Here is a 26,595-nt window from a genome sequence, read left to right on the forward strand (position 1 = left end):
ACTGGTGGCTGGGGACAGCTGATCCACTGAGTGCTTCTGGGATTTATGCATTTGACACGGGATCATTTGATCCTCAGCTTTGCCCAGGAAAACAGTCAGGAGAGTGTGGAAGTGAAACAAGGACAAATTGTCTCTTCTCCATGCTGTGGTGGGGGGTGTCACATTCAGGAGGGTGCACTCCTGCTTTTATTCCTCCCTGGCTCTGTGGCACCCATCTGTCTCCATTAGCCAGGGCAATTCCTGTGTGTCACAAGCTCTGCACCCCCAGCCAGGGCCAGGGATGTACCACCCCTGCTCCACTGGGAATGCCTGAGACAGGGGATGTCTTCCTGAATCATCCTGGGAAGGTTTGCATCTTCCTACATGCCAAAATTAAGAAGGGTTTTCATTATTTACTATCAATTTAAAAAAAACCACATTTTGGATGCATTTCTGATCTTTTGCAAATGAGCAGGGAGCATTTGAATCTTTAGGTTGGTGGGCAAATAAATCAGGCAGGAGAAAACCAAGGGGCTAAAGAGGGAGTTCTTTCAGGCTGCATTCCCTGCCTGGAGAATTTATTTCTCCCACGGAGCAATAACACTGAAGCTATAATGTGTTCAACACAGCGTGGAAAACCTTCAGTTCACGTGAGCTTTTTACTTGGAGGGTTGGTTGTTTAAATTCAGGGCTGAATGAGGAGAATCTACTATCTAGTGAATGCAAAGCTTTTTTTTGGATTCATCAATACCTGTGGCTGCTATTTGATAAGCAGCTTGTAAGCAGTGGTTTTCACAACTGCAATTTCAATGTATTTAAAAATAAAACAAAATGGCAGGTCGTGGAATGCAAATAAAAGTGTGTGTAAGAGAGGTTTTGAGGTCTCAAAGTATATGGCTCAGTGTGAAGGGAACTGACACATGATTCTTGCTATAAATAGTTATTAACCTGGTCAGCAGTGTTGGAGGAGAAATTTGTGCACCCTATGGAGTGCAGGCAGGATGCTGGTAGTTTCATAAGCCATTTCACAATTCTGAGATCTGCAGAATATCCTAAAAGCAGTGTTGTAAAAAGCACGGCTCCTGGGAGATGTTGGAGCAGCTCCTTTCAAAGATGAGTTTTATAACTCCTGCAGCCTGGCCCTTAGCAAGGAGTGCAGTGGCTGCCTGGCCAGATGATGTAAAAATGAGTTTAACTGACACAAACGAGAAAACGTTGCCTGTGGACGTAAGAAATGTGAGCATATTAAAGTTTTGCTCATGTTCTTTAGAAAATATCACTGTGAGATTTGTTTTGAAATATGTGTGTTTTCTTAAAGAGTAGCTAATAATATTGCTGCATTTGGCACCCATTTCAGCTCTGATGAAACAGCTGCTGCATCTATTCACTCGATCAGTTATGGCAACAAATTCCTTCATTATGACACTAAAATGGAAATGTATCATTCTTCTTGTACTAACTTTGTACAACAGAGGGTGCTTGGTGACAATTTTCTCAATGTGTGTGACATTTCCAAAACAAATTATGCTCAAGAAAACCTTCCACTGAAGTTGTCATTTATATAGCAGTCAACTCTTTATAACATTCACAGCTTATGTTATGAGGTGGCTACACTGTTAAAATTTTAATAAGTGGGACCACAAAGTAGGAGCAGCATCTCACAAAGTGACAGCATTTATGGGTCCCACAGAAGCACCTCAGAGCCTGTGTGGTGTTGGCAGTTGTCTCATTCCAGTTGAGACATTTAATGGCTCCATCCCCCAAATCTGCAAGGCACAGCTGAGTTGTTTGCTCTGCTCTCACCTCTCCTCTCCCCTTGACAGAAAATTGCAGGAGACCCAGATGTCAACAGCCTCGAAGCTGGAGGAAGCCGAACACAAAGTTCAAGCTCTGCAAACAGGTTTGGCATGGCTTTAGTGACCTTTTCCAGGTGCTCAGGTGGGAGGTGAGAGGACAGGGACCCTTGGGTGTGGCAGGACTGGGTGTGAAGCAGCTCTTGGCATGCAGGGAGGTCCAGCAGAGCTCAGATGTGCTTGGTGAATCAGAGCAAGCACTCCTGTTGCAGCTGTCATTGGCAAATAACAGAGACAAGGCTATGGAGCACACACAGAGCATCCCTGGAATTACAGCAGGCCATGGAACTTACCCTCCATGTGTGTTCTGCTTCCACACATGTCCAAACTGTGATAAATTTCTGTACTGAGCTGTGTGAACCCCATTCTTGCCTGTTGCTATGACTTGCCATTAATTTTTATCTCTGCACATTTGGAAATTCCAGGTCTGGACGCATTTGGCTTTGTTTACTAAGAGAACAGAAGAAATTTTATTCCTTGAACTACTGCAAAAAGTATTTCAAGGGAATAAGCAGTTTAGCCAGCTTAATAAGAAGCTAATAATGTCTAGCTTGGTTAAGCAGAAACTGGAAATTTTTGCAATGTAACAGAAATAATGTAAGAAATTGTGAAAAAAATCAAAACCCTGTGTTTTTTTCTAAGCCATAATGGTTTGCCTAGGTAAAAGGATAAAGCTAAGGAGGTGTATAGCTTTATTTTTTTTCATCAGGAGATGTACTGCCTTATTTATGACTGAATACTGCTATTTCAGTACTGTAATGCTTCATGTTTATGCCTTTTAGCCTTGGAAAAAACCAGGACAGAACTATTTGATCTGAAAACAAAATACGATGAAGAAACTACTGCAAAGTAAGATTTCGTGTTTTCTTTCTGTGTCTTCCTTCAGGGTATCACTGATTTTTTTGTTTTGCATCTGTCTGTTGGAGAGAAATGAGATGAGGGAGGCTCAGGCATCCAAGGTTTTGGAAAACATGGTCATAATTTGGCCTCCTATGGAGAGATTATTAGTTTTTATATTTTCTTCTCCCCAACAAGACACTTCTCCTGGCACACACGCTGCTGCATTCCTGGTTTCATTCTCAGGTGCTTCATCTGTGTCTCTCTTACCCTCTGTATCTCTTGTATTTTATTTAGAAATACAAGAGTAGTTTCAGAAATAAAGTATTCATTGTGATCTTCCCATCTTGGTGAAAACAAAGCTTCATTTAGTAAAGGATTTCTGTTTGATTCTTAGGCACCCTGGTTCTTTCTGCTTTTGGGGTAGTGGTCCTTGTTCTGCCAGGTTCACCCCTAATTACAGAGAGCAGCATTTTGGGCAGATTTTCCTTGTTTTCAAGTAGAACATGAAGGTAGTCATAAAAATATATATTCTTGTCTTTTTAATAGCTACTGTTTCCAATTATCCTGTGGTTTTATTAACCATCAGGGCAGGGAACAACAAAAGAGACAGACTGCTGCTGGTTTCCTTTGAACCCTTCATATTTAAGGAAAGTTAATAATGAGAAGGAATTCTCATGATCAGTGGGATTAAGCACAAAGAGTCATTTCAGTGTCTGGAAATGGGATGGGAATGAAGCAGCCATTTCAGATGGCTGGGACACTCAAGGGAAGAGCTGAGACTCAAAGTCACCTCCCTGTGCCCACTGCCCAGGGTTAAAAACCAGTCAAACTGGCACCAATTTTAAATTTCTTACCCTGTGGTTCCGTGGCTGTTGAGGATCTGATTCCCCACTGAGGATGTGGGGAGCCCAGCTGGAGTTCACAAAATTCAGCCCATGGTGGTTTTAACAATCAGCACCTGGGAGTTTCAACACCTTTTATGTCCTTCAGGATCTTTCAGGTGAATTTTGGTCTGGCTCTGGAAGGCCAGTTTCCTTTGAGTTCCATGTAGGATGAGTTCCATGCAAAGGGATCAAAAGTATTTTTGTTCCCTCATTGATTCATCCCTCTCTGAGGGATGTAAACAAAAGCTGGTTCAGATGGAGCTCTAAATTCCTGCAGATTGACTTTGTTTTTTCCTGCTTGTTACTGATATTGTTGCTGTTAGTTCATGTTGCAGTACTTCTGGGAGAACAGAGATCAGTGGTTGTAGGCACTGAACCTAATAACCTCTCACCCTTTTTAATGTGTTTATTTGCAGAGTGCTTCATTTTTTAATATTGTTTCCCTAAGTGCTGTAATTTATCTTGCACTGAGCAAAATCTGTTCTCTAAAATATTTGTTTGCATTTCTAATCTCAATCTTTTGGGGAGATTCACACAGAAATATTTGGGTTTTTTGTGATCTTGAGAATGACTCTTACCTAATTTATATAGAATTACATAAAATTAGTAGCATCTGCAGTAACAAGATGTTTATTGTGTTCTGTAGCAGAATGATTATGGAGACTGGGTCTGGAATATAGTGGTCATGGAGCTGAATCCTGAAGCAGACATTAAGCTTGTACTTTATCTCCCAGACTAATGTACTGTGAAAACAAACTTGTAGGTCCTAATAACAGCAGAAATATTTTATCATTGTTTTGGATATTTATGGCAGGACTAGTTCTTGCATAACAACAGTTGTCTGTAGTGTTTGGAGCCCAAATTTTGCAATATGGAAATCTAGAAGAACATGAAAAGGGAACTGAATGTAGACAGTGAAATTGAGTCATCTATTTTAATTGTAAAAACTGGGAGAAAGGCTGAAAAAACACCAATAAAAAGGGTGAAAGACAGTTTGATTCTTTTCTTAAAAGAAGCCCTCTTTTGATCTAAGTCTGAAAAGCTACTTGTATTGCCAATTTTAATTTTATGTTTTAAAAACATGTGATTTTTATCTTAGGCCAGAATTGTTAGTTTTACAGACGCTTATTTGATGCAGATGAATTGGAGTGCCTTCAGGAAAAAAACAGATAATTGTCAATATTTAAAAGCTAACAGTGCTTTTAAGATTTTCAGTCTCAGAATAAAGCTGTCTTTCAACTACTTGAAACTTTGAAAATCTTTCAAACGAGGCAAAAAACCCCCAAGAAGCAGAAGAAATACAGAGTGAGAAGTCTTCATTATCAGCATTAAGGAGTCTGGATTTTATCCTGGAGCCCAGTTGTGGTGATCTGAAAAGTTGGGAATCATTATGTCAACTTGTTTGTTTTATCTTTTCACAATGTCCCATTCAAAATACTCTACGTGCAAAAGGAGGGACAGAGGCACAGGCAGGCACCTTCAGATGAGACCAGTGGCTGGAATGAAAATTTCCAGTGCAATTCTGCCATCCCCACGTTCAGAATTCCCAGCAGGTGGGTGTGGGCTGCCCCTGCCCCTTCCCTGAGCCCCAGCACAGCCCCGGGCCGGGCACTGAAGGTGTTAATGACAAAAAGAAGTTTATTGTGTGCAGTCATTGCAGTCTGTCAGCTGGAATATCAGAAGCTGCCTTTGACAAGATGGCAGGAGCAAAGTTTTCCATGTGTAGGCTTGAAGTAAAATGTAATTAGCCTTTATGTGCAGAACAAGGATCCATTGATGAATACAGCTGGTCTTTGTTTTCTTCTGTCATTGAGTGTGGGAGGTAAAAGTGTTCTTCTTCATGTTTATTAATACAAGATTCCTTAGACAAATGGCAAGCACAGTTTAATATTTGTTGGAACACAGAGGGGCTTGCCAAAACAGTTGTTGTGTAAGAGGATTTCAAGGTTTTCAGATTATAATCATCTCTGGGTTAAATAAATGAATGATTACTCTGCCTTTTTCAATTAAAGAGGCACATCCTCTCTCGAGGCCTGACACTGATTTTGTTTGCTGTCCCACACATTTCTATCAGCAAAACTGGGTTTAACCAACACTAATGAGTTTGATCTGGAGATTCTATCAGGCCTGGAACTGAAAAGCAAACTCTGACTTGAGTTTCAGCAAAATAAAAGAATATTGGGTTTGGTTTTTATCTAGTGCTACAGACTTTCCTTTTTCTTTCTTTCTTTGTAGAAAAAGAAACATTCTGTATACATTTCCTCAGTTTTCCAGGGACAAACTGTTCTCTCTAACAGTGCTCTTTCACTTCTGGTTTGCTGCAGAATCCAAGCAAGTGCTTGGGATTCCCAGCTGAGTTCCCAGGCAGAATGGTTGGATTCCAGTTTTAGATCAATTCCAGAGCCACCTCTTTGCTCCGACCCCTGCTCTCCCCAGCCTAAATGAATTCTAATTGGAAAAGGACCTTGGGTTGCAGCACATACAGTAGGCTTGTTACATTACTGTTAACATGTGGGTTGAGGCTCCCTGCCTTTGATGAAGGAAAATATCGAATTTCACTGAAATGCTCCATTTTCACCAGCCAGCTTTAAGGAGTCTTGTGAGGATTTCTGGTACTGCCCACTCCCCCTTCCCCCCCTCCAGTTCTGCAATAAAAAGCCTTCATAAACAACACAAACCAGAAAATGTTTAGGTTAAGGTTGTCAGTCAGAGCAGCTCTGCCACCACCAGTTCTATTACCAGTGGATTTTCTGTAAGATTCAGACTTTTTGTCCTTCTAAAAGTAGCACAGGAATGCAAGGGAGAAGGAGCTTTTCACATTTGCCAAAGCAGTCATCCAAACACAGCTACTTTCAATAACTTGTAGAAAAACACTTTGCCTGCAGTCTATGGGCAGAATTGTTGTCCTTCCATAGATCAGACTGATTCTTGTTTATTTTGGCAGCACAGCTAAGGATGACACAGGAGGACAATGGGAAGGAGGAGATGCCTGTGGGGTTTGGCTCTTTGGGGTAAACGTTGCTTTTCTTCCACATTATCAAACAGACCTGTCCTTCAGGCTGCAGTGGAGAATAAAGATCTGCAGATGTGCTGTTCAGCATGGGAGGAGTGCAGGATTAGGCTTGGAGACAGGGGACCAGAAGTTTAAGAGAATTCCTGAAGAGTTATTTCTGCCTGGAGTTATGTGGTGGAATTGAAGTATTCATGTGAAATCTTCTCTTATATTGGGGCAAATCTCAGTTAACTTGGACTTCAGGGGAATAATTCCCAATATACAGTGAGAATTGAATTATTTACTTTTTTTTAAACAAATCTTTCTTGTTTAAGTGCTGGCTGGTGCCAATATATCACTTCTCACATGTTTGTAGTCTTCCATTTTGATGGTGCTCAGGGTCAAACTGAATAAAAAATAAAGTTGTGCTCCCTCCAGCATCACATAATTACTGTGATAAATGATCTCAATGCTGCTTCCCCCCATTGAGCCTGAAGTACTGTAGTTAGGGTGATGGTGTTGGACATGACATGAAATAGCTTCTATTTGCTGTGCCTTTAAGGTCTTAAAGTTTCCTATTTCCTGTTCCTTTGATGAGTCATTAACTTCTAATGCTCAGCTTTGGAATTATTGCTGTATTTAAAGTGATTTCCCTAAAAACAGGAGATGGAGAACTTCAGAGCCATGTCTCTTTTCAGAGTTTTTCCCTCAGTTTCCTAGTCCTGCTGTCACCAGTGAAACCTCAGGATTGGTGGCAAGGAGGAGATGAAAAACCAGGGAAGATATTACAGGGAACTATTTTTTTAAAAGAAAAAAAAAGTGAAGAAAAATTGAATGTTTTGAGTCTTACAGAAAGATCTGTCTGCATTTAACATTTGAAGTTCAAAGTTTTAACTGTGCCTTATGCAAAACTCACCAAGCTGAAAGTCACTATTATAACATTAATATTTTGCTTAAAAACCTGCAAGTGAAGCTTAATGGAAATACTTTGGAGATCTGCTTCTTATTTTCACCAGAAGCTTTGGTGTGAAAGAGGGCTTGAGAGCCCATGTGCAAACCAGCCCTTTTTTGTCACATTTTTGGTTCAGCCTGCAGCCACACCAGAAAAGCTGCAAAGTTGTATGGGAAGAGAATTCAGTGTTCCTGTAAAACACTTGGCATTAACCTTTACTTTTGGACAGGGAAACTGAGGCACAAGGAGTGTGGTTAATGCCCAAAGGCAACAGTCAAGCCTTGGCTGGAGTCTAGAAATATGCAGACATGCAAATGATAGACCACAAACTGACAAAAGGGTTATTTATTTTCATTTTTCATCTCTAAGGCTGCATTTCTGAGAACTCCATATAAATGGAGCCATTGGAGTCAGTAGGAGTTCGTGCTGTAGCTGGGCTCTGTTGCCTCTTTTGTTAGACTTGTAATGCTTGCAAATTAGTTAATGTAACTGTCTGACAGCACCAAAGTGCCCTAGGTTCTCTCAGGGCTTTTATTTTGTTTGTGTTTTAACCTCCAGTGAGACTGTTCAGTTCCTTTTTCTAGTGTAGCCTAAAAGCTGGTGTTATTTAACAACCCAAAGTAGAAAAACATAGCCTTAGGGTATTCCAGCATATTCTAGTCATCACCCTGTTATCTGTAACCTTGGGTTGACATGAGATCCTTAGATGGAAATCTTTAAATAAATGCAAAGCACTTTGGCTCCTGTGCCAGCCAGGCAGGGGGTCATCCCAGCCATGGGTGCAGCCACGGCTTCTCTGTGGGAATGGAGAGGGTCTGTGTGAAGTGACAAGGGGCAGGAGTGTCCCTGTGTCCCTGTCCTGTCTGTCCCCACTTGCTCTTGGGGAGCCAGGCCTCTCCAGGCTGGTGCAGCTGCCTGGGTCCAGGAGCAGAGGGACCACGAGTGTGCTCTGCAGTCCCAACCTCCAGCAGGGATTGGCTTTCCTGTGAGGCCAGCCAAAGGACATTGCAGCTTTTTGGGCCATCTCACCACAGCAGGTCCTTTTACCTGTAGCTGAACTTTGTAGGGGCCTGGGAGGGCTGTGTGAGGAAGAAGAGGAGCGAGTCAGAGGGAAGGAAAACCTCCTGACAGAGACACATCTGCCCCCAGCAGGGACAAGGTCCTTGGGCTTGCATCTGCCAGTCAGCTGAGCCTGGATTCCACACAGCTCTTTCATGTGTGTCTGCAAATTACAACAGTCTCTTTTTTTAATTTTTTTTTTTTCAATGCAAATCAACAGAGTTATTTTGGTGCAGAACTGCTTCCTGGCGGGGCCTTGTCTGTGACAGCAGGAGGGCACGTGGCTGTGCCTGCTCCAGCTCCTGCAGGGCTGGGATGGCAGGGGGAGCAGAGAAACCCTGGGAACATCAAAAACAAATGGTTCAGCTGTTTCCAGTCGGCCCTGCCCTGTGGGGTCAGCCATTCCCACCCCAAAGCAGAGCTCTGCAGGAGCTGCTGAGTTAAACTGACAGGTGCTGCAGTGCTTGTCTCTACCTGGCCACGTGTTTAATGGGTGATTTCCTGCCCTGGTGTGTACTGGAAACTCTCCTTGTGCTCCAGGGATGGATTCCAGCTCCTTTTCCCACTCCCACGCAGGCAGAGAAATGAGTCAGGAAAGTGCAGTGTGCTCCCTCATTTATTGAGAGAGAGAGAACGTCCTGAACGAGAGGGGAACTTCGGGAAACTCAGTGAGATCCCAGGCACTAAAACTCTGTGTCCTGGAAAACAGCCTCTTTCTTCTGCCTGGATCTTCTGTCCCTTTGGAGAGCCAGGTGTTTGCTGTGAGAGCTGGCAGCCCTGCTCCCCAGTCCCATATTGCTTTCACATTCCCCCAGTGCTTTCATTTGGGTTTTTTGTTTGCCTTTTCCAAGAACAGGAAGGTGTGAGCCATCACTGTCAGAGGCTGCATCTGGCACAGCTTGCCCTCTGGAAGTATCCCTATGCTGTTTCCTCATTAGCAGGGTTTTTCAGCATCTCATTAAACCTACACCTGAGTGGAGGTAGGTCTGAACCCATCCCTGCCTTAAAAAGTTGCTGTGATGCCCCAGCTATCAGCCACCTGACTGCAGAAGCAGGGATATTATCCCTCCCACTGCTTTAAAAACAAGAAGTATTTCTGATTTGTGTCATCAGTTCATACTGCTGGTGTTGGGAGCTCAGGGGTCTTCCCATTGCTCAGGGTAAAGGCTGCAGAATGAAGTCCTGTGCCTGCACTGCTGTACAGGTCATCCCTGCTTTAAAAGTCCCAATTATTTCTCCTGCCCACTCCCATATAATTCTTTTGAGTTCCCTTGAGCCCTTTTCCTCATGTCTGTGGCAGAGGCAGGGCTGGGAGGGATGTGTCTGCATTGGACATGCAGGAGTCACCTCAGCACCTGCACTCTTGCATTTGCCCCGTGCTCTGGTTGCAGGAGAAAAGGGGTTTTGGTCTGCAGACTTGGGGCAGTTTTGGCAGCACTAAGGCCATAAAACAGTGGCATTTCCATTAAATCAGACTTTCCTGAGGAGCAGTTGGAGTGTGGGGCAGGTCAGTGTGAGGGTGTGGATGTCAGAGGAGCATGTCCTGCCTGGTTCAGCCCCCTCTGATCCTCTGGAGACATCACTTAATGGGACCTAAGAAATATTGTCTCATTTACATATCTCTGATCTAATTAAAAGACAATAAGGCCATGTAGGATTGCAGTTTTGTGTCACAGAAGAATCTGGTGTGGGGGAAATAAAATTGCTTTATCTTGATGAGATTTTTTTAAAAGATAATATTTTAACAAATGAGTTTTTAAAAATACTGTCTTTGATCAGGAAGCTGAGAATCCAGGATAGAACACTGATTCAGGGATTTGGAAGAGCTGGGTGTTGGCCAGCTCGTGGAACAGAAGGGATAAGGCAGGATGGTGCAGACACTAAACCCAAGAAAAACAATAGACAACATGCAGGCCTGTTAATAACTTCATTAGCATTCATGTAAAGCATTAAATAAACAAATGCATAATACACAAATCCTGTAAGCCTGAGATTATTAACCCTTAATGCTTCTCTGGTGTTTCTGCAGGAGCAGAACAGAGCAGAGGCTCTGATTTTGTGCCTTGCCTCCCAGAGTTTTAACACCTTGAGAAACTGAGTCACAGGGAGATTGCTCAGGGGCTGGAGCACTGGAAGGCAACCAGTACTACAGCAAGGATCAAACTGGGAAATCAAGGCAGTACACTGAGGAAAGGAATTCTGGTTCCCCTGTTTTGCTTGGATGCAGCTGCTTGAAACCCAGAATAAACCCCAGCTGACCAAGTCTTGCTTGCAAGCTCTAAGTGCCTGTTCATAAGAAATTTTGAGCAAAAATTAAACTTGACTGAAGCACTGCCTTGGGGTTACTAACCTTTTGTAGCAGATTTTCAGTGCCTTTTAATAGCTGATCTTTGGTTACTTGTGATCACCAGCTCTCCAGCCTGTCTTCATTGCTTCATGGAACTAATGAACTTTCAGCTGAATAGTGGGGGTTTATTCCCTCCCCCACAGAGGTTTTTATTAGTGAGGGGCTTTAGGCTAGTCTGGTGTTGATTTGTTTTGTGCTGGGCATAAATCTCCTGGGTTCCCTGGGGACTGCACCCTCTGGATGAATTTCTGCCCTCCTGCCCCTCCTCATGGGGCTGAGCCCCTTGAAACCCAGGTTGCTGGGCTGAAGTCACTTGGGTTTTCAACTGTACTAACAACCAGATATATTCATATATAAATACAGATGAAGTGCCATGGCAACTTTTGTCCAATGATTTCTAATATCTTCCTTTGAGTCAAAATTCAGCTGTGGGAAAAGGGCATCTTTCTATTACAGTTGGTGCTAAGCAGAGTTGCAGGGGAGGATTGTGAGCAGGTAACTTTTTTTTTTGCATGGTTTCCTCAAGAAATTGTATTTACTGATCTTTCATTTCCTATGTATTTCCTCATTTATGGGATGGGGATTATTAACCTGCCTGAATACATCAGACAGATAACCTGAGGGGCACATATGGCTTTCATAAAAGTATACCACCCATTTCCATCACTGTGAACTGTGTCACCCACCAGTTGGGCTGCCATAAATCGCTGTGAAATGCACACAGCCTTAACCAGTAGTGAGGAGCACATAACTTAACCATGGAGTAACTAACCATCTTAATAAATCTAAATTCACTCTTTGCTGGAGACACTTCAGGGAAAGTGGGAACAATTTCTACAGCCTCTTATCCCACGTGGTCGTGGTAATGTAAAGGGTAAGTAGAGTTCTTGTTCTGCAGAGAGATCCCTATACCCTGCTCTCTGTTTCACCCTCTGCGTTTGGGAATCTGTGTCTCATGTAAAACAAATAAAAAGCCCTGCCAAGCAGCCAGCTCTGCAGCCAGAGTGCCCAGCACCCGTGTGCAAGGCCGTCATTAAAAGATTTCATGAAACAGCCTTAAAAATGAAAAGTTTCCTTTCCGAGAGAGAGAGAGATAATTGAACTCATTGATTTGTTTCACGGTTTGTTTGCCCTTTCATTCCCTTCCTGAGGTGCTGTTTGTTGAGGAATGTCTCCAATTGCCAGAAAGACAGTGGGGTGTCTAATATTTCCCCGCCAGCTCTCCTTTCAGCCAGAGCAGAGTACTGTGGCAAGCCTAGGATATGAATTTTTAATGCAGAACTTTATAACATAGCCCTTGCAGCACGGCTGCACTACTCTCTTGAGCTTTCAGATTTAATGCTCTGATGAACAGAGCACAGACTTGGGGCATTCGACAGCAGTTGGAATTAACCCCTGCCTTACCCAGCGTGTAGCACTTCATTTCCCTGTAGATTAACACACATGGGATCAAGGTTTCAGATGCACCCACACAGCCGGGAGTTTGACTCCCAAAATTATCTAGGATATGTTTTCCTTCTTTTAAAAATGGGAAGTTTTGAGGCTGTTTCCTTTTCCTGAGCTCAATAATGCTGCAGTCATTCTGTAGTGGATAAAAGGACCCTGTCTTGCCCACTGTCTGGGCTCTGATAACAACCCAGACTCGATGGCCAGAGAGGGAAAAAAGATTAAATCAACTCTGTAATGTATCATGGAGATGAATTTGCCATAGGTTCCTGCTCTTCCAGATTGGATCATTTAGCTGTTCATGCAGTGAATCATGATAGTCCATCCAAGGGGATTTTGCTCTGTTTGGAATGTGATCTTAACTAGATGTGGATGTTCTATTAGTCCATCTCCTGATTGACCTAGCGAGAAGTGGAGGGCCCAGAGGTGGAGAAAAGTAGCCCAAATACTCTTCAGAGAATTAGCACATGGTTGTCAGTGTGGAATTTCATCTCCTCTAAAGCTGCCTCTTCACCTGACTTGTTTAATGTCTGGACTTCTTACTCTTCTGTAGTTGTGGCAATAATACTTCTGCTTTTCCTCAGTTAGTGCTGCAGTGCTGGTCATCAGCTTTTCTGTCTCAGTCCTTCACTTCTTAAACAACACATTCCTAATGCACATCCTCCTCTGTGTAGCCTTTGGGTTTTTCCTGGCTGGTTCTTTTTGGCAGCAGTGTCACAGCCAGGACTGGCCTCGTCGGGGACCTGGGCAGGATTTTGTCAAGGGAAAATTTGTATTTGTAGGTTTGACTTTGATAATGAAGAAGGAGCCTGATGTATTTAAATTGTGATAGAACAGGTGAGAGAATAGAACAGAGAGATAGCATAAAACAAGAGAGAATTAGCTGGGGCACAGGACAGGCAGAAGTGTTAATGGCATTTGGAGAAGGACTTTGGAGCTTGTGCTCAAGTGCTGTAAAACCATTTGCCTTAAACCTTTGTGAATGAGAAACACAACTTGTTCTTTATTCATACCAAAATAAGTACATTTACACTGTCTAATCTCAAATCAGCATCTCAGCCTTGGTGAGACATTTACACATTTGTTTCAGAGGAGGTCTTTTAAACAACTTGTCTTGTTATTATAGACCTAAGATTGGCTTGGCTTCCTCCACTGTTATTACTGACTCACAAGATTAAGGTTTTCAAGGCTTGTTGCTAAATGCAGAGAGATCCTGTCGGTTCATTCAGTAGTTCTAGGTATCTATTAACTTCATTTCTATAAAAAAACCACTGGGTTTTGATAGGAATTCAGTTTGAGACTGGCTGATGAAAAGGACACTCCTGTTTTTATTGCTGTAGTGGTAATTAGCTTTACATCTTATTTTTGTTGTGTCAAGCACACTACCTAAACCAAGGGGGATGACTCAGTTGTGCCATATGTGAAAAGGGCACCCAGGGTAAGGCCAGACTTCATTAATGTGGGTAGTCTTTCAGCCCTTGGGTAGGAAAGTGGAAGTGCTGTGCTGGTGCTTGCATTGTAGCTGTGAAAATAAAGGTACATAAATAGAAGCACATAAAATGCATTTGCTGATCATTCATTTGGACATCCATTAGGTCATTCTGTGGTGAATGGAAATATTCTTCTTTCCTGGAGACCACACCAAAGGAAGAGGATGCAAATGGCATTTGTCATAATACTAATGCTGTGTTACCACTGACTGTCCCATCCCAGGGCACTGGGGTGGTCAGTTTTTATCATTTTACCCTTTTCTCATTGTTTTACCTGTGTGGTGGGAGTCCTCTGCTCTTACTGAGTCAAAGTGGAAATATTTATTTAATGAGTTGTAGCAGATTTTTATATGCAGACTGGTAGAGTTGAGGAGCATGACTCATAGGAAGTAAAAAGATGGACAAATTCAATTTAACCATTTCTCACCACAGTCCTTCCCAGTTAGGGGAAGGGAAGATTGCAGAGGACAAGGGGCAGAGTGTCCTGCCATGGATTCCAGAGACACCTCTGCCTGATGCTCCTTGTCTTGACCCAAATCCAAGTGATAAGCAAACAGAGTCCTTTGGAATGTCTCCACTTGGATTCCTGGATGATCACTGTCCATGGCTTTGAAGGTTGTCTGCATAGCCATAATGATATTTTTTTGTTACTGACCCAAGATAAAATTTTGATTTTTTCAAAATTTGTTTTATTTTTTTATTTGCATGTAATCAGAGTAAAGTAGCTGCTGAAGAAGGTTATGCTTTTTATTATAGATTTTGATGCTGAGATCTGCAAGATCTTAATCAGGAGGCTGTACCTGGACTTGCTTAAACTTGGGGCTCAAAGCCAGAATTGATACAGAAGTGATTGTTCTACGTTTTAAAATGCAAGTGAATGCCTGGAATGGCTCATATTTCTAGGGCAGAAGTTTGGAATAATTAAATTGCAGCAGAGTACACGATGTGGGTGTCTTTGAAGAAGGTACTCCTTGGTAATATGCAGCAGCACTTTTAATAACTTCCCTGTCCTGGGCTGGTTTAGATCCATGGAGCCAGTTGGGAAATGTGCATTAGCATTGGAAGTTGCCATCTGAGTGACAACAAACAACTCCTGCTGCTGGAATGCTAACAATGACAAGTCATTTGGTACAGCCATTTGCCAGTTTAATGGCTTAAGCAGCTTAGTTTTAATTAAACAGCAGCTTCTGTGTATGATATCAGGGAAAATAATGTTCTGCTTACAAGTGGAGTTGTTTAGTGTTGTCCCTAACTTGCTGGAGACACCAAGAGCCTCTTTGTTCCAGCATTCAGCCAGTGCACTGTCTGCCAGTTCATATCAGAATTTGTCTGCAGCAGAGCAAACAAACCCTTTTGGGGTAGGGATGAGCCCTAATCCATTGGTTAAGTGCAAACTCAGCCTTGCCTTAGTGGCAGGAGCTGTTCCTTGGGTGGGAAGAGCTCCAGCCATGGGCTACAATTCCAGGGGTGGTTCCCACAGAGTGTGTAGGCTGTGGGATCCTTCACCTCTCTGCCAAACTCTAGGAGAGATCTAGGGACTGGCTCAAAGGGGTAAAATTCCTGCCTGCTGGCAGAGGGTGCACCTGGCATGAACAAAAAGTGGCCCAAGTGTTCAAGGCTGGGTTGGAGCAGGCCTGAGCACATGGAAGGTGTCCCTGCCCGTGGCAGGGGTTGGGAATGAGATGATCCTTAAGGACCCTTCCAGCCCAAGCCATTCTGTGATTCTGTGCTGATCTGCTGTAGGAGAAGTGAGGGGTTTGGTCTGAACTTGAGAGTAAATGACAGTCAGGAAAAGCCCCCATATCCTTCATTCCCTAGAGCCTGGAAGCTAGAAACCCAGTTTTGTAGGATGGCTGTGCTGGAAGTGACAACCTTGTCACCCTCAGGATAATTTGTCAGGTGGCAGAGTACAAGCTTGGTGGGGATTAACAGAACAAGGCAGCATTGCCACTTGCAGACACAGTTCCTGTTCTGAATAGTGCATCTAATACCTTTCCAAAAAGCCTTTTTTAATTTGTGGGGGATATAAGGCATGGCCTCACTGTGTTCTTTGGCTGATGTTCCTTGCTCAGAGATTGGTGTGACCTGAACTCTGCGTGGCAGGTGAGGGTCTAACACTTGTACTGTGTAAGATCAGACTTGGAGCATCACATGTAGACAACTGATTATCAACAGCCTTGGTTTCAGAGCTGTTCCCTTGGATTTGTGCTACCTGCAAATGTCAGCCCCAGCACTCACTCCATGTTATCTGCTCCCTCTGTGTGCCAGGAGCTGGGAGCTCCAAGGAAGTTGAGATCTTTTGAAGGAATTTTCCCACCTTTATTTTCTCCTTTTCATTTCCCATCCCTTCCTTTTCAGTCCTCACATACCTTTGAATCAGTGTGGGCAATTTATGCCTCATCTGATGTTACACCCATGTTAACAACAATGAGACAACCAGAGGGTTTCTGAGGTTAAGAAGGTAATAATGCACAGGGTTTTGCTCAGTTGTGCTTATTGGGGCAAGTATTGCACATCTTGAATTAGAGCCTCCTGAGACTCAATGCAGCCTTACCCTGTCTGATTTATTTAATCACATTTACATGAAATCAGATCTATTCATCAACAGAGAACATCGTGAGCAAATCGAATGAAAGCATTACTCAACACAATTTCTGGCAGGAGAATGTAACCTGGAAGTTTTAGGTATGAAATAATCAGCAGTTTTGTTGCTTATTCCAGTTTGTAGTCACTTAAATTCATCAGCAGTCTTTCCTTGGCTTTTCATATGGGTGAAGTCTGGAAATATGCTGTGACTTCTTGGGCAAATAGAAAAAAAATCACCCATCATGTATCATTCTGAAAAGAACAGTAAAGATACAACTTTGCTGTTGGAATCATGCAGGTATCTGGCACTCCCAAATTGGGCGTTATTGGGTTTTCATCATCTTGGTAAATCAAGGACATGTTCTTGTCACCAGTCACCAAAGGAGGAGATTACAGAGCCCTTCTTCATGTCCATGTGCTCAGATCTGATGTTATGAAGCAGTTTATCCTTCCTTTCCCAGAGCTATCTACTTTTAAGGGCTTTGTTTTGCACACTGCTGCAAATGCATTTGCTGCCTGCATTAGTCATTCACAGTACTTAGATCCTGTAACTATTAAACTGTTAACATTTGGAGCCAGCTACAATTATCTTATATTAGTGGTAGTATTAATGGGCAAGTGCTTTCTTTCCTCTCTAGCTTTCCTGAACATTTGAGGGGTCTTTAATGTATCTTACACTGAAGCAGCATCTTTGATCCCTGTTTAGACAGTTTCTTTTCTTATCTCTCTAAAATGCTCACCGAGAATTTTTTGTCTTCATGAAGTATTTGCTTCCTTTGGAAGTGCAAAATGGATGTCCCAGGGAAAAACACATGGCAAAGCTTTGGTCCTGCAGAATCAGCACCTTCCAGAACTGCTTTAAACAAGAGCTGCTGTGGCTGCTCACCCATGTGAAGCAGCTCTACAAACCTCATGCAAATCCCAATTGCTGTAATTCCTTGTTGGGTTTGAACCCTAAAACAAACAGAAGAAAGTGTGGTTACCAAGTTCAATCACTGGCTATTCTACTAAATGATCTTTTTATCCATGTTCTAGTTCAGAACAGGAAATTTTCTTCCACTTTTATGTAAAAGGGTGGAAGCCCTCAGTTTAACTATTGGTTTTTCTGGTGCCATATTTGAATTTTTCCATAGCTGAAACCAAAACAACTAGAGGTGCTTGGCTTCAGCATTAATGGCACTCCTTTTCCCAGTGTTTATTGTTGGGCGGGGAAGCTGGGGGAGAGGTGATCCTGTTGATGGTGATGTTGTTCCCATCTGGGGGAACATCCATGGCCAGACTTTCCTTTGAGCTTCTGATGAAGATCCTGTGGATCTCAGGGGTGGAGGAAGGCTCTCTCTCAGCTGTGCCATGGCCAGGCAGGCTGCAGTGCTATCAAGTGAGCTGTGTGCTGATGGTCCTGATCTGTGATTTTCTGTGTGTTCTGCAAATTCCTGCAATTCCACTGGTTATTGCTAAGAAATCACAGCAATAACTGTGAAAGGCAACCAGTCATAAACTGCAAATGTGCTGTACTGATGTTCCGTCCTTTGATGGAAAACTCCAGGTAGTCTGGAAGTTAGAAATGGCTGCAGGAGATCCCCTGGTGTATAAGCTCTGGCTACAACTTGATCCTTTTAACCCTAAGGATTTTTGTCCATAGGACAGCAGTGACTCCCTTGTCTTCTTCCTGTTTGTTGCCTGTGTGCTGTCATATTTGTTGTAGTTTTAAATATACAATATCATGGTATTAAGCACGTCTGACCAGCTTAACTCATCAGAAAACCATTTCAGCAGAGGGCTGGTAGCTGATAATGGGTGTACTTTTGCCCTCCTCTCTAAAAGACAGTGGCCACTAAATATAGCAGCACGAGCTATTTTTGATTATGTAACATCTCTATCTGTCTGTACTCTGATTAAATAATCTATTTTCTTGGCAAAGGAGTGCGAGTTCATTTTCTGTTATTGATCAACACCATATTTTAGCTGTGATACAGATGACTTATTTGTCTTGCTGCCTGTTGGATTGATTTCTGTCACTGCCTTGCCATCAAGGGAGCTGGCAGTGGTGGGACCTGCCAGGCACGTGCCTGTCCTCACCCAGGGCAGTGTTTAACAATCCTTCTGTGCAGTGTGTGGTGGATCACTTAACACTTTTTGTTGCTGCTTTTCAGTCAACATATTGTCTGGTGTCTGTGAGAGCTAAACTTTTATTATTTATCATTATACTCACATTGTCTCTAGTTAATTCCTGATCCCTTGCACCTTCTACCTCCATAGCAGTGGGACTGAGTAAGTTTAGCTGGATTCAGTACTCTTAAATAACCTGCATGGCCAGGGCCTTTGGAATACTTAATTATTGGCCATTTCTTGGAACAAATTTAATAAAAAACATCCCTGGATTAAATTAATGATCCTTACAATGTATTTGTGTATCCTGCCCATACAGACGTCTCCTCCCACACCTTTTATTTCTGTTATAACATCAGATAAACTCCTCCTGAAAGCTTCAGCCCATGGTTTGGGAAGGTGCTGCAGCTGCAGCCACCAGGAAAGGTGATGAGGAAGGAGACAGATCCAGAGAGCCCCATCCTCAGTGTTTGTAGAACCCTGGAGGAGCAGTGAGGTTCCCTGGAATAATGATTTACTGCCCAGTGCCATAAAAGGAGCTGAGCCCAGGGAAAACAGCAGAAGACTAAACCAGCTCTTTTTGGGAAGTTCCAAAGTTTTACACACTCAGCCCAGGAGTGCTGGCACAAACTGTGTGCTTTGGGAAGAGAAGGGGGAATTGCCCTCCCCCATGGCTGTGCCTGGTTAAAGCCTCCTGCTCCAGGAGTGCCCAGCTGAACCCATGGCTCAGTCCTGGGGCACCACAGCTGGGCAGAGGCTGCCACACCTGAGGAGTTTGGGTGCAGGTGGGACAGCAGACAGGGTTACAGGGTTACCTTTGCACCTCCCCAGCTCCAGGAGCAGCAGGGACAGTGTTTGGCCCTGAGGGTCTGAGCAGGGTGAAATTACTCAGTGAGCAAATGCTGGGTTTGAGGCTCTGAGATCTGTTGGTTGCAGAATTATCCCTGCAGCAAAAACCAGGCAAATCCAAAAGGTTGGTTGGCATTTCATTACTCCCTTCTCTCCTACAGCTGTTTGTTTGTGTAGGAAAGATGTTTTTTCACCCACTCTAGGATTCTGCTGTAGTAGAAGTGTTGAGGAATTGTCATTAGCAACACAAAACTAATATTTCCAGTTCAAACTCCCCTTCTGTAGAAATACTAAATCTGTTCTATTAACTGTCAAAACAGAATAATCAAATAGTTCCTTACCATGGAGTACAGCATTAGTCAAGCCTGAAGCTGTTTTATTTCAGCAGCATTATAAAGTCTCAACAACTGTTGAAAGGGAAATAAAGAATTTGAAAAGTATTTTTGCAAATAACATTTTAAAAGGTTAAATTAGAAAATCCTGCTCTGTTGTCCTCCAAGGGCTTGCAGTCATACCTGGTGTTGTTGGGGTTTGCCATGGAGGACTATTTAAAGTAATTTTGCTGTCTAGTTTGGATTCTGTGTAGACAGGCAATCTGTCAGTCATATTAGTGAGCACCCCTCCCAATCCAATCCAATTGGATGCTAAAGTTGGAGAAAAATGAGCAGAGTTAAATATTCAGCAGAGATGTGAAAATAAAACCTGCTGGCACAGGAGGCTCGAGGGAAGCTCCAGCACAGCAAGAGGTCAGTGCCACATTGTCATCCAGCTCCTTCACCAGCTCCTGGGGGCTCTGGGGGCTGAGCCTCCTTTTTGGGTGTCCACAGAGTGAAGGGAAAGGAGAAGGAGGGAGGCAACTCCTTCCTTGTCTGCTCTGTGTCTCAGGGGCCTGCCCACATGAAGTGATAATGAACTGGTGCTTGTGCAGGTTTGGACAACACCTGCCTCTTCTCCTTGCCCTGTTTGTTTTCCCTGCTCTGTGGTCTCACATTCCCTCCTTTGTTTCCTTCTGCCTGTTTTTTTTTTTTTTTTTGCTGCTTTGTCAGTGGGGTCAGCAAGATTGATGCTGTTGATAGCTCTGAAGTGAAGCTGCAAAGTGCTGACATGATTGCCATTTGACAGGAGTGGTGTCTCCATTCAGAGCAAAGCTGGAACAAATTGGGAAGGGAAAAAACCATATTGGTAATTGAATACATTATTATAAAAACAGCAATCATCCTGGTTGTTAGTCTTCAGCATAGCTCCTGGGAAAAGTAAAGCCTACTCAAAATATAGAATAAACACATCTCTATCATGCTTTCTGCAATTTTCATTGCTTTTATTGAATAGAAGGACATCAGCTGCCTTTATCAAAGACCATGTAATGCTATTTTCAATAGCCAGGAGGAATTCACTTGCTTGAGGAGCTAACAGAGAATGGGCACATCACCTGTGTTCACTTCTAAGCCAAGAGCATCTAAAGCATTCTCCAAATACATCTCCCAGTTTAATGCTGTGTTACTGCAGTGTTCAGCTTTTCTTTTGCACAACATACATGTCCTTTACACTGAGAAAGGCAAAAGGTTGCATTTTAGTGCAGATTCCATCCCTAAATAATGCCCATAAACCACTGTCCAGGTGCTACAGGTGGTTTGACAGTGAAAGCAGGGCATTGTTGTGTTTGAGTGCCTGTTGGTTGGTGTGCTTGGAGGCACACATCAACAGCTTGGGAAGAAATAGTAAATTGGAGATTACTGGCCTGGTGGACACATTCATTGTGTTTCCTGGCAATAAATCCTTCAAAAGGCTGTGCAGGATGTTGTCTTCACTCCACAGCACCAGTTCCAGGTCAGACTGGGTAAAGGCACAGATAATTCAGTGAGCTTGAGCATTTGGGATTGGAACAGGTCTGCCTTTCCCTTCTTTGGGGTGGGGTATTTCCCCTGATCCCTGGTCAGGTCCCTGGGGGATTGCTGTGCTCCTCAAGGCAGGAGCTGGGGTCTGTCACTGCTCTGCTGGGAACCAGTCATTTCCCTTTGATCTGTGCCTCTGCAGTGACACCCAGACACAGAATTCTGCCTGTGCTCTCTCATTTTCAAACTCACTTAAAGCTGTTGTGCTGAATATAAACTGGGGGGAGTTAGAGAAAAGCTTTTATGGGTTCTTACAGTCATGGACAAAGACACAGAATAAATAAGGGGAATAAGGGCAGAAATCAATCAATACCTAATTTTTCCAAATTACTGAGCTCCTCAGCCCTCTCTGTGGTTAAGGAGGAGATGCTGAGTGTCTCTGGAAAGCTCCTAAAGATTAATCTGGAATATGAATGTTGATACAGTAAAAATTCTGAACAGTCTCCAATTTTTTGAGGTTTTTTGTGCTCTAAAGGAAACAAATACACAGAAATCTGTGATTTTGGCAGTGATGTAGTATGAGGGAACATTGTTCATTTTGGGGTTGTAACTGCTCAAAACCTAAAGGGACTTTTCAAATGTGGCATGGTGATTCTAATCAAAACAAAACAAAAAAAAAGCCAGCAATCCCTCCCATATCCTTGACAAGATATTTGTGCTTATTTTACACACTGAAACTGCAGTGGTATTATTAAGTAAATTTGAATATTTGTGTGTATTTTTAGAGGATCTTTAATCAAAGCACAGACAATTCCTCCTGCTGATTCTTCAATCTAAAATATTGCCATTCCAATAAAAGAGAATGACACTTGAGATGCCTGCAATTAAGATTTCTAATTTTGGCTAAATCATCTATTTAAACTCCATAAGTAAAAATAGGTAAATTATTGCAGGGTCTTTATTTTCCAAATATCAAACTACTACTTCCACTATTATTATTACTACTTCTACTAATACTACTATTATTAAATATTGGATATAAAAAAAAATTCTATTTATTTAGTTAGTTGGAGAAACAATTGTAAAAGAGCTTGTAGAAGCTGTAGAAGCAGAATTAATAAAATCTACTCTTTCAGGAAGTTTTTATTTTATACTTTGTTATACTTTTTTTTCAAGTAAAATTAATTTTTAAAAAAAGGGCAAGTACTGAAAACCTGGCAGGTTGTGCTGCTGTGCCCTGGGAGCAGAGCAGCATCCACAGCCCTGCAGGACTGCAGGCTTTATCCCTGTTTCCAAAGGAAATGGAGCTTCCAGGAGCCTGTGCTCTGTTTTACTGCCAGCCTGCTTGCAGCTCATCAGTTCCCCTCCTAAATTAACTTGGAAGCTGCTGATTGACTTCGGCAGTAATTAACAGCATTAGAAATGCCCGGCACGGGGAGCTCTGGTGGAGCTTGTAGGAGCTGGGAAGGGGAGGAAAAATCAGGCAGGCAAAATAACCCATGTGAGGGCTGCAGGTTGGTCAGCCACGTCTGCATGGCTGGAGAGTGGCTTCAGTCTGTATTTCCTACAGTTTGTGGGTGGGAGGTGAAGAGGGGACATTCAGGGGTGGGGGCAGCTAAAAAAGCCCAGATGGCACAGCTGGTATTGGTACAGTAGGTGCTGCCTAAACAACTTCATGGGGACAGTCAGTGGGAAGGGAAGCAGGGCTTTGTTTGGCCTGGGGCTTGGGGAGGATGTTTTTTATCCCTGACTCAGCCCCACCAGCAGCACCTCAGGAAGCAGCTCTGGCTGTCAGGTGAAGCTGCTCCACCAGAGCTGCTCTGTGCAGGGAGGATTTCCTCACTGCAGGAATCACACAGACTTTTAGTCACAAAAATGGGGCAGAACCCACCTGACTCTCCCACTTCAGAGGCTGCTCCTTGGTTTCTTACAGCAGCCAGTTCAAAGCTGCTTTTTGGAGTAAATCACTATCACCCAAGTCTGTTAAATCTCCCTCAGATGATGTTTAATTGGGGAACAAATTAACTGCCAGCTGAAGCTCTGTGAGCAGACTGCTCAAATGCTCAACTCCTGGCAAGGGGAATAAACCCCCAGAGAGCAGGGCATGGACCCAGAGCTTCCAAATCCCCACCTGCCCTGCTGGAATGTGTTTGGAAATCAGGGAGGTGCAGGGCAGCTGGGAAGGTGTCAGGATTTACAGATTTGGGAGTAAAGTGAACTAAGTTGCCCCTAATAAAACAATCACATCCCAAAATGACTTGCAAAGGGTGAACTAGGGTTTCTGCCAGGGTGGACCACAAACCCACCAGTGGAATAAGTGAATGGGGAAGGATCCAGTGTCTGGTGAGAGATGCACATTTGTTCTGCTTGTGCCAGGATCAGAAAGAACTGAGGAGAGGAAAAACCTAGGAACCAGCAAGGAACCTTGTGTATGAGGAGAGCAGCTTTCCTGATAGAAAAGCCTCTAAAGCTCAATCCAAATGTTTAGATCCTTGGGAAACAATGATTTCATCAGCTAATCTAAGTACAGAGTGTACCCAAAAGACCCCAAATGAGGACACTTGCAGGGAGCACAAGGTTTAACAGTGCTCTTGCCTTGATGTGATTAATAAGGCTGCTGATTTCCCACATCTTATCAGCTGACTATAACACTGGTTTGTATATTTGTTATCTCCATTCTGCATTGTGGTATGGGTGGATAAATAGAAATACCATGGAGGCGACAGGAAACAAAACAAAAATAATCAAACATGTTTATCACTAGAGCATTAAAATGGCTGCTGTGGCAGACACCAGATGAATTATGCAATACATAACTTAATTCTCTGGGCCACAGATGTTTCATTTTTCCTGCAAGAAGCTGATTGAACCTTGAATGACAGTTTCAGGCAGTCTTTGATTGCTCTGTGGGTCACATACTTGATATGACCTGCATTTGAGTTGCTTTCTACATGCTGTTGCTTTATAAAACATGTAAAATTGACATCGTGTTGGCTGCTCAAGGCCAAGTCAGGAGTAATTCCATGGGTTTGATAGGCTGTGTGTGCAAGGAGGGGAGAGGGAAGGGTGCCTGTGTTTAAATTCTGCTGTGTTATTGAATCAGCTGAAGTCAGGAGAGGGGAATTGCAGAAATCTCTTTCAATTTGTACCATGAGGCACGAGGAAATTGGGAGTTTGCTGCATCCATGTCATCTCACATTGTCAGGAAATTCTGTCACATCAGGAATGGCTCCTGCTTCCCAGGGCAGGCTGGCAGGGCAGGGAATGTTTGTTTGAATCTGAGCACAGACACTTGGCACAACCTGGAGGTTTTGTTCCCCACCCCGAGGACTCCATCCTGCAAATCTGCTGGGCTTGTGCTGCTGCAGCACCTCAACCTCAGGGCCTCAGTGAGGGTGGGATTCTGACATAGATACATGAAAAATTAAAGATCAGAATGTTCTTCCTTGCTGTTCTCCATGTCCATAAAGGCAGGTCAGAAGGATGACAGCAGAGTGGAATTGCAGGGTCTCTGCTTGTGTCCCAGTGCAGCACCTGCAGGAGAACCTGCAGTCTGGAGCCCACAGCTCCAGAGGTTCCACCTTTCCCACCAGCTCCCTCAGGAGTTGGTGGAAATGAATTTTGAGACAAAATTATTTGTTTCTGCAAATTTCAGGTACAAAAAATGTCTTGAGTTTCAGCACCTTCTTTGAACTCCTCTGTGGCCCAAAGGATTGGGACCAGTGCTCTGAGAAGGGAGGAAACCCAGAATGATCCAAATCTGGACACTCCTGATTTCTGACTTTAATGCTACTCACAGGGCTTTGCAGGGGGAAGCAAAAGCACACTGTTAAAGAAAAATACCTGATCAGGTTAAAATGAATTTATTGCATTTCTTTTCCTTTTTGTGATGGGCAGCATGACTGCTGGTCATGGAGTTCACAAGAGATCTGTTCTTAGGGAGAAAATAACACAATGAGAGCTGAGTAAGAAGTTTTTAAATGAAGGGTTAAACAGTCTGGGAGCCAAAATTCATACTGGCCATGGTGCAACATGTGCAAATATGTGCCACATAAGAAAATACTATTGCCATCAAATAAAAAAGATGGATCATCTGTTTATATATTGGGGGTTTTTTTTAATCCAAGCAATACATCATTTCTTTCTTCCAGCTGCTTACATTAAGTGTTCTCTGGTTTTCCAAGTGTGCCAAGGTTGTGTGTGTGTGACACTGTGGGAATTACAGCTCTGGGCTGCTGGGAGTTGATGTTGTCTCTCACATATAATTCTTATTTTTCCTCTTTGTCTTTTATTGAGCATATCAATTAGTGTCAGTCATATCAATTTCTCTCCAGAAATGATTAAGAAAACACTGATGATCTTTAGAACATGCTCCCTTGTGTGTCACTGGAATAAAGCTGATTTCTGTTGTCTTTAAAACTTTCTAATTGCAAACATGATTATTTTATCCTTCAAATCCTGACTTAAAACATGAAGAGAAAACAAAGTGCTGTTCAGGTTTTCTTGGAAAGCACTTTCCCTGTGGATTGAAAGGTGTTTGATACTATAGGGTCTTTTCTCTCTAGTGATTGAGAAGTTTCTTGTTTTGTTGGGGTCCTGCTCAGTATCTTGGGCTTTATAAGCAGTTTCTTTAACCTTTTCAAATATTTGATATGGAATACTTGAATATTTGAATACTTGGCACCTTTCACCTGGATTATTTGGGGATCATACCTGCAGCTGGGGTGGCTGCTTGATCCTGGTGTGCTCAATGAGGAATCTTTCCACGAGATTTATTTCCCCAGCCTGGATCTGTGCGTGGGGGCGGCGAGAGGAAGCCAGGATGAATTCTAATAAAACAACAAAAAAAGATGGGAAAAGCCTTGGCTCTCTGCTTTTTGCCAAGGGAGGAACTTGATTTAGGGCAGGGTGTCTGCACAGAGGGGTCTGGGCAGTGTCCAGTGGGCATTTCCCACCCCCAGATTAGTGCAGATGATGTTGGGTGTAATCACCAGAGCACCTGAACCCAGCCTGCTTTGATCTCTCAATTTAAAGCCTCCAGTCTCTCACTGCTTAGCAGAGAGGGGATTTTTTCCTTCAGTTGAGTTCCTAGGAAAGGAAACACCCAGTTCATTACTAAACTTGGTGGATTTATGAATCCCTGAACAGAGAAATTCTTTTACAAGAGGCCTGGATTTATATGACACTGGAAAAAGGATTATCTGATCTGGAGATCCTTAGGGGGTTGCTCTGAAAGAAAATATTAACCTATAGCTCTTGCAATTTGAAAAGTAGATTTGAGAACTTAGCACTAAAAAGTGTGTGACATCTTCCCCTTTGACATGTTATGCTGAAATCACTTTTTATTTTGTTCCTTGTACAACCCTTCTGCCTATTA

At 43.0% G+C, this 26,595-nt stretch overlaps 1 protein-coding gene across 7 annotated transcripts in view; it reads left to right on the forward strand.

Moving 5' to 3' along the window:
- CUX1 (cut like homeobox 1) overlaps nt 1-26,595 on the forward strand; it is a 269,325-nt gene that overhangs the window by 136,247 nt on the left and 106,483 nt on the right. For all 7 annotated transcript variants that reach the window (XM_059866198.1, XM_059866191.1, XM_059866192.1 and 4 more), the window contains exons 7-8: nt 1,803-1,879; nt 2,615-2,681. In XM_059866198.1, coding sequence (XP_059722181.1) covers nt 1,803-1,879; nt 2,615-2,681 — 144 coding nt within the window. The remainder of the gene's footprint in view (nt 1-1,802; nt 1,880-2,614; nt 2,682-26,595) is intronic.

The sequence above is a fragment of the Haemorhous mexicanus genome, chromosome 22 (assembly GCF_027477595.1).
Source record: "Haemorhous mexicanus isolate bHaeMex1 chromosome 22, bHaeMex1.pri, whole genome shotgun sequence".
NCBI lineage: Eukaryota > Metazoa > Chordata > Aves > Passeriformes > Fringillidae > Haemorhous > Haemorhous mexicanus.